This window comes from Brassica oleracea, chromosome C1, assembly GCF_000695525.1.
Source record: "Brassica oleracea var. oleracea cultivar TO1000 chromosome C1, BOL, whole genome shotgun sequence".
In the NCBI taxonomy this organism is placed as follows: Eukaryota; Viridiplantae; Streptophyta; class Magnoliopsida; order Brassicales; family Brassicaceae; genus Brassica; species Brassica oleracea.
The window spans coordinates 37,956,728-37,960,587 of NC_027748.1; the positions used below are offsets into that span (position 1 = coordinate 37,956,728).

A 3,860-nucleotide genomic window follows, 5' to 3' on the forward strand; every position below is an offset into this window, starting at 1 on the left:
GGATTTATCTTTATCCTAGATGCATAGGTTTAACTTTACCTTCCTGCATATACATGAAATCGTTTGGATCATTGAAAAAAATATTGTTATTTACTTGCATTGCTTGTACCCGACTGAAAGAGTATGTGAATGATCCGATTATTTTCTTACTAATGGGGATAAACTACAAATATTTTTCAGATGTAAAAAATTGCGAATCTTGATTTCAGTGCTTTGAAAAGCAATGGTGACAACTACCTAGAATGGGCGCTTGATGCAAAAATCATGCTGCGAACAAAAGATCTTGGTGACACAATCACCGAAGACAACAATTCCAGTGACAAAGACAAGTATAGAGCTATCTACATGATGCGCCACCATTTCCAAGAGAACTTGAAAACTCAGTACATGACCATGGAAAATCCATATGACCTTTGGATCGCTTTACAGCGAAGATATGACCACCAGAAAACGGTGTTGCTTCCAAAGGCTCAATATGATTGGAAACACATAAGGTTCTTGGACTACAAATCAGTAGACGAGTACAACTCAGTCCTGTTCAGAATTGTGTCCTTGTTAAGGTTATGTGGTGAAAAAGTAACCGAGGAAGAGATGCTTAATAAAACTCTCTCCACGTTTCCTCAAACCAACATGGTTTTGCAACAGCAGTATAGAGAGAGGAATTTCGCCACATATTGTGGACGTGGCCGAGGCCGTAGTGTGTCTTTTAAACCACAGATCAAAGCTGATCGATGCCACAGATGTGGTATGGGTAATCATTGGGCAAAGAATTGCCAAACTCCTAAGCATTTGTGTGAGCTTCACATGGAGAGCTTAAAAAGAAACCCGGAAGCTAACATGGTTCGAGACACGGGATAAGATGATGATGATGATGATGACTTGGAAGACGTCCAGGATCACCAGCACGAGTCAGACAAAGTTGATCACATGGGGTTTGAAACTTCAGACATAATGAAATAAGGAATTAAAATTCCATATCGTTTTTTTATTGTTTTCCCCGGATATGATGGTGATGATGATGATGACTTGGAACACGTCCAGGATCACCAGCACGAGTCAGAAAAAGTTGATCACATGGAGTTTGAAACTTCAGACATACTGAAATAAGGAATTAAAATTCCATATCATTTTTTTATTGTTTTCCCCTGGATTTGGTGTTCTTTAAGATTGTTTATCAGAGTTTTCCTTTGGATTTAACTTTATCCTTATGAATGAATAATTTTTTTTTATTTCTCATATGCCTAAGAATTAATTAAAGATAACATCTCTGAAAATTTTATTATTATTCATTAACTTTATGATTATTGTTTTTGAAGAATGAAAAGTGGAATAGAATGGCCTGGCTGAATCCTTTAAAACAGATCCAGATGATTGCCCGGCCACTCTTAATGAATACCAAACTCCCAGTATCAGCTTGGGGACATGCAGTACTACATGCAGCTAAGCTAATTCGCATCAGGCCATCTAGTGAGCACAAATACTCGCCATCCCAACTACTAACGGGTCATGAGCCAGATATATCCCCAGTTCCGGAACGCGGTAGGCGCTAGTCGGGCGATCGGGTTGGGCCTAGCGCCTAAAGAAAAAATCGGAGATTAATCGGGGATTACGCGGGGCCTAGTTTTAAGTCTATTTTATATTTTTAAATACGTATATATATAATATGTAGTTTATGTATTCATATCTGAGAAAGTTGCGGTGGCATAGTGGTAACGGTTTTACTCTAATATCCCTTAGACCCGAGTTCAAATCCCCCCTTCTCCTTATTTTTTGCTTTTTTTACCAAAAAATAAATGAGTGGAATTTTTGTAAATATCTTGTCGTCTTTCTCATTAAATCATTAGGGTTTTCTAGGTTCTGCAATTTTCCTTCCTCGCCGCCATTGATTTATTCTTCTAATCTTAACTATTGTTGCTGTTTAATCACGATTTACACTTAAAAACAACACATTAGCTATCCATTAAACGATTTCAAGTATCAGAATGACGAAAAACAAAGATTTTTTTGTATCAGCCGCCTAGTTCGCCGAGTTGGGATCAATCGCCACGGCCAGGGACCGCCGAGCGTTTAACCGCCGCAAATCCGGTCACGGCGGCCGCGTTTTAGAACAGGGGATATATCCCATCTAAGAGTTTTTGGATGTGTCGTCCAAGTGCCTATAGCACCACCACAGAGAACAAAGATGGGACCTCAGAGGAGGATGGGAGTATATGTTGGATACGATTTCCCTTCTATTATTAAGTACCTAGAGCCAACAACAGGTGATTTGTTTAAGGCCAGGTTCGCGGATTGTCATTTTGATGAATCCCAGTATCCAGCATTAGGGGGAGATTATGGTAAGCTGGTACATGATATAAAATGGAATCAAACATCCTTAACATGGCAGGATCCTCGGACTAAAGATTGTGATCTAGAAGTCCGAAAGATTATAAATCTTCAAGAGCTAGCCAACAGATTGCCAGATTCCTTTGCTGACCCAAATAGAGTAACCAAGTCATACATACCAGCTGCAAATGCACCAATAAGACTTGATGTCCGTGATGGACATAATCAGGCTGCTACTACGTCTAAACCACAATTGAAACGTGGTAGACCAGTAGGTTCCAAAGACAAAGAAGTTCGGAAAAGAAAGAGTGCAAAGAAATCCGACAAAGTGGAAACTCTAGACATGGAAAAGGAAACTCATGTACCACCAAAAGATACTTGGGACGCTAAGAATCAAGGTAATGAAGTTCCTGACAATAATGAGATCTCAATAAATTATGTCATGTCTGGAAGGAAATGGAACAGAAAACATGTCGACATGAATGATATATTTGCTTATAATGTAGCAGTCGAATTGATGGATAATAAGGATCTAGAACCCACATCTATACTAGAATGTATGCAACGACCAGATTGGTTGAAATGGAAAGAAGCCATTAATGTGGAGTTAGAATCACTGAAAAAGAGAGGAGTGTTTGGACAGATCATCCGGACACCTCACAACATAAAACCAGTGGGATACAAATGGGTTTTTGTGAGAAAAAGAAATGAGAAAGGAAAAGTTGTGAGATATAAAGCATGACTTGTTGCACAAGGATTTTCACAAAGACCAGGAATATATGATGAGGAAACTTATTCCCCTGTGGTGGATGCTACGACCTTAAGATTTCTAATAAGTCTGGCTGTAAGAGAAGGTCTTGATATGCGGTTAATGGATGTTGTAACTGCCTACTTATATGGTCCACTGGATAATGAGATATACATGAAAATTCCAGATGGTATTGAATTGAAAAACAAAGAGAGTTCTCGAGAACAACATTGTATCAGATTGAACAAGTCTCTTTATGGATTAAAGCAATCAGGTCGAATGTGGTACAATAGACTGTCCGAATATCTCCTGAAAGAAGGATACAAAAACGACCAGATCTGCCCATGCATATTCATAAAGAAGTTCAATAAGGGTTTTGTAATCATTGCAGTATATGTAGATGATTTAAATATCCTAGGAACCTCTGGAGAAATTTCCCTAACTGTTGAATATCTCAAGAAAGAATTTGAGATGAAAGATCTTAGAAAAACAAAGTTTTGTTTGGGATTGAAACTTGAGTATATGAACGATGGAATTCTTGTGCATCAAAAGGTATATATAGAAAAAGTACTCAAAAGATTTAATATGGACCAATCTCACCCATTGACTAGCCCCATGGTCGTGAGAAGTCTTGGTCCGGACACTGACCCATTTGGTCCGAAGAAGAAAAATGAGGAAGTCCTTGGTCCCGAAGTGCCTTATCTCAGTGCCATAGGAGCTCTGATGTATTTAGCTGGCCACACACGACCATACATCAGCTTTGCTGGCTGTGAACTTACTTTCTAGG

At 38.9% G+C, this 3,860-nt stretch overlaps 1 protein-coding gene across 1 annotated transcript; it reads left to right on the forward strand.

Moving 5' to 3' along the window:
* Window positions 1-264: 264 nt before the first annotated feature.
* On the forward strand, window positions 265-858 carry LOC106339299. The gene has a single exon (XM_013778091.1). It carries the CDS (start codon window positions 265-267, stop codon window positions 856-858), a length of 594 nt encoding a protein of 197 aa, XP_013633545.1.
* Window positions 859-3,860: the final 3,002 nt, after the last annotated feature.

Bases quoted from the DNA above. Each gene is read 5' to 3' on its own strand.
- LOC106339299 (XM_013778091.1), top strand. From the start codon at position 265: ATGCTGCGAACAAAAGATCTTGGTGACACAATCACCGAAGACAACAAT.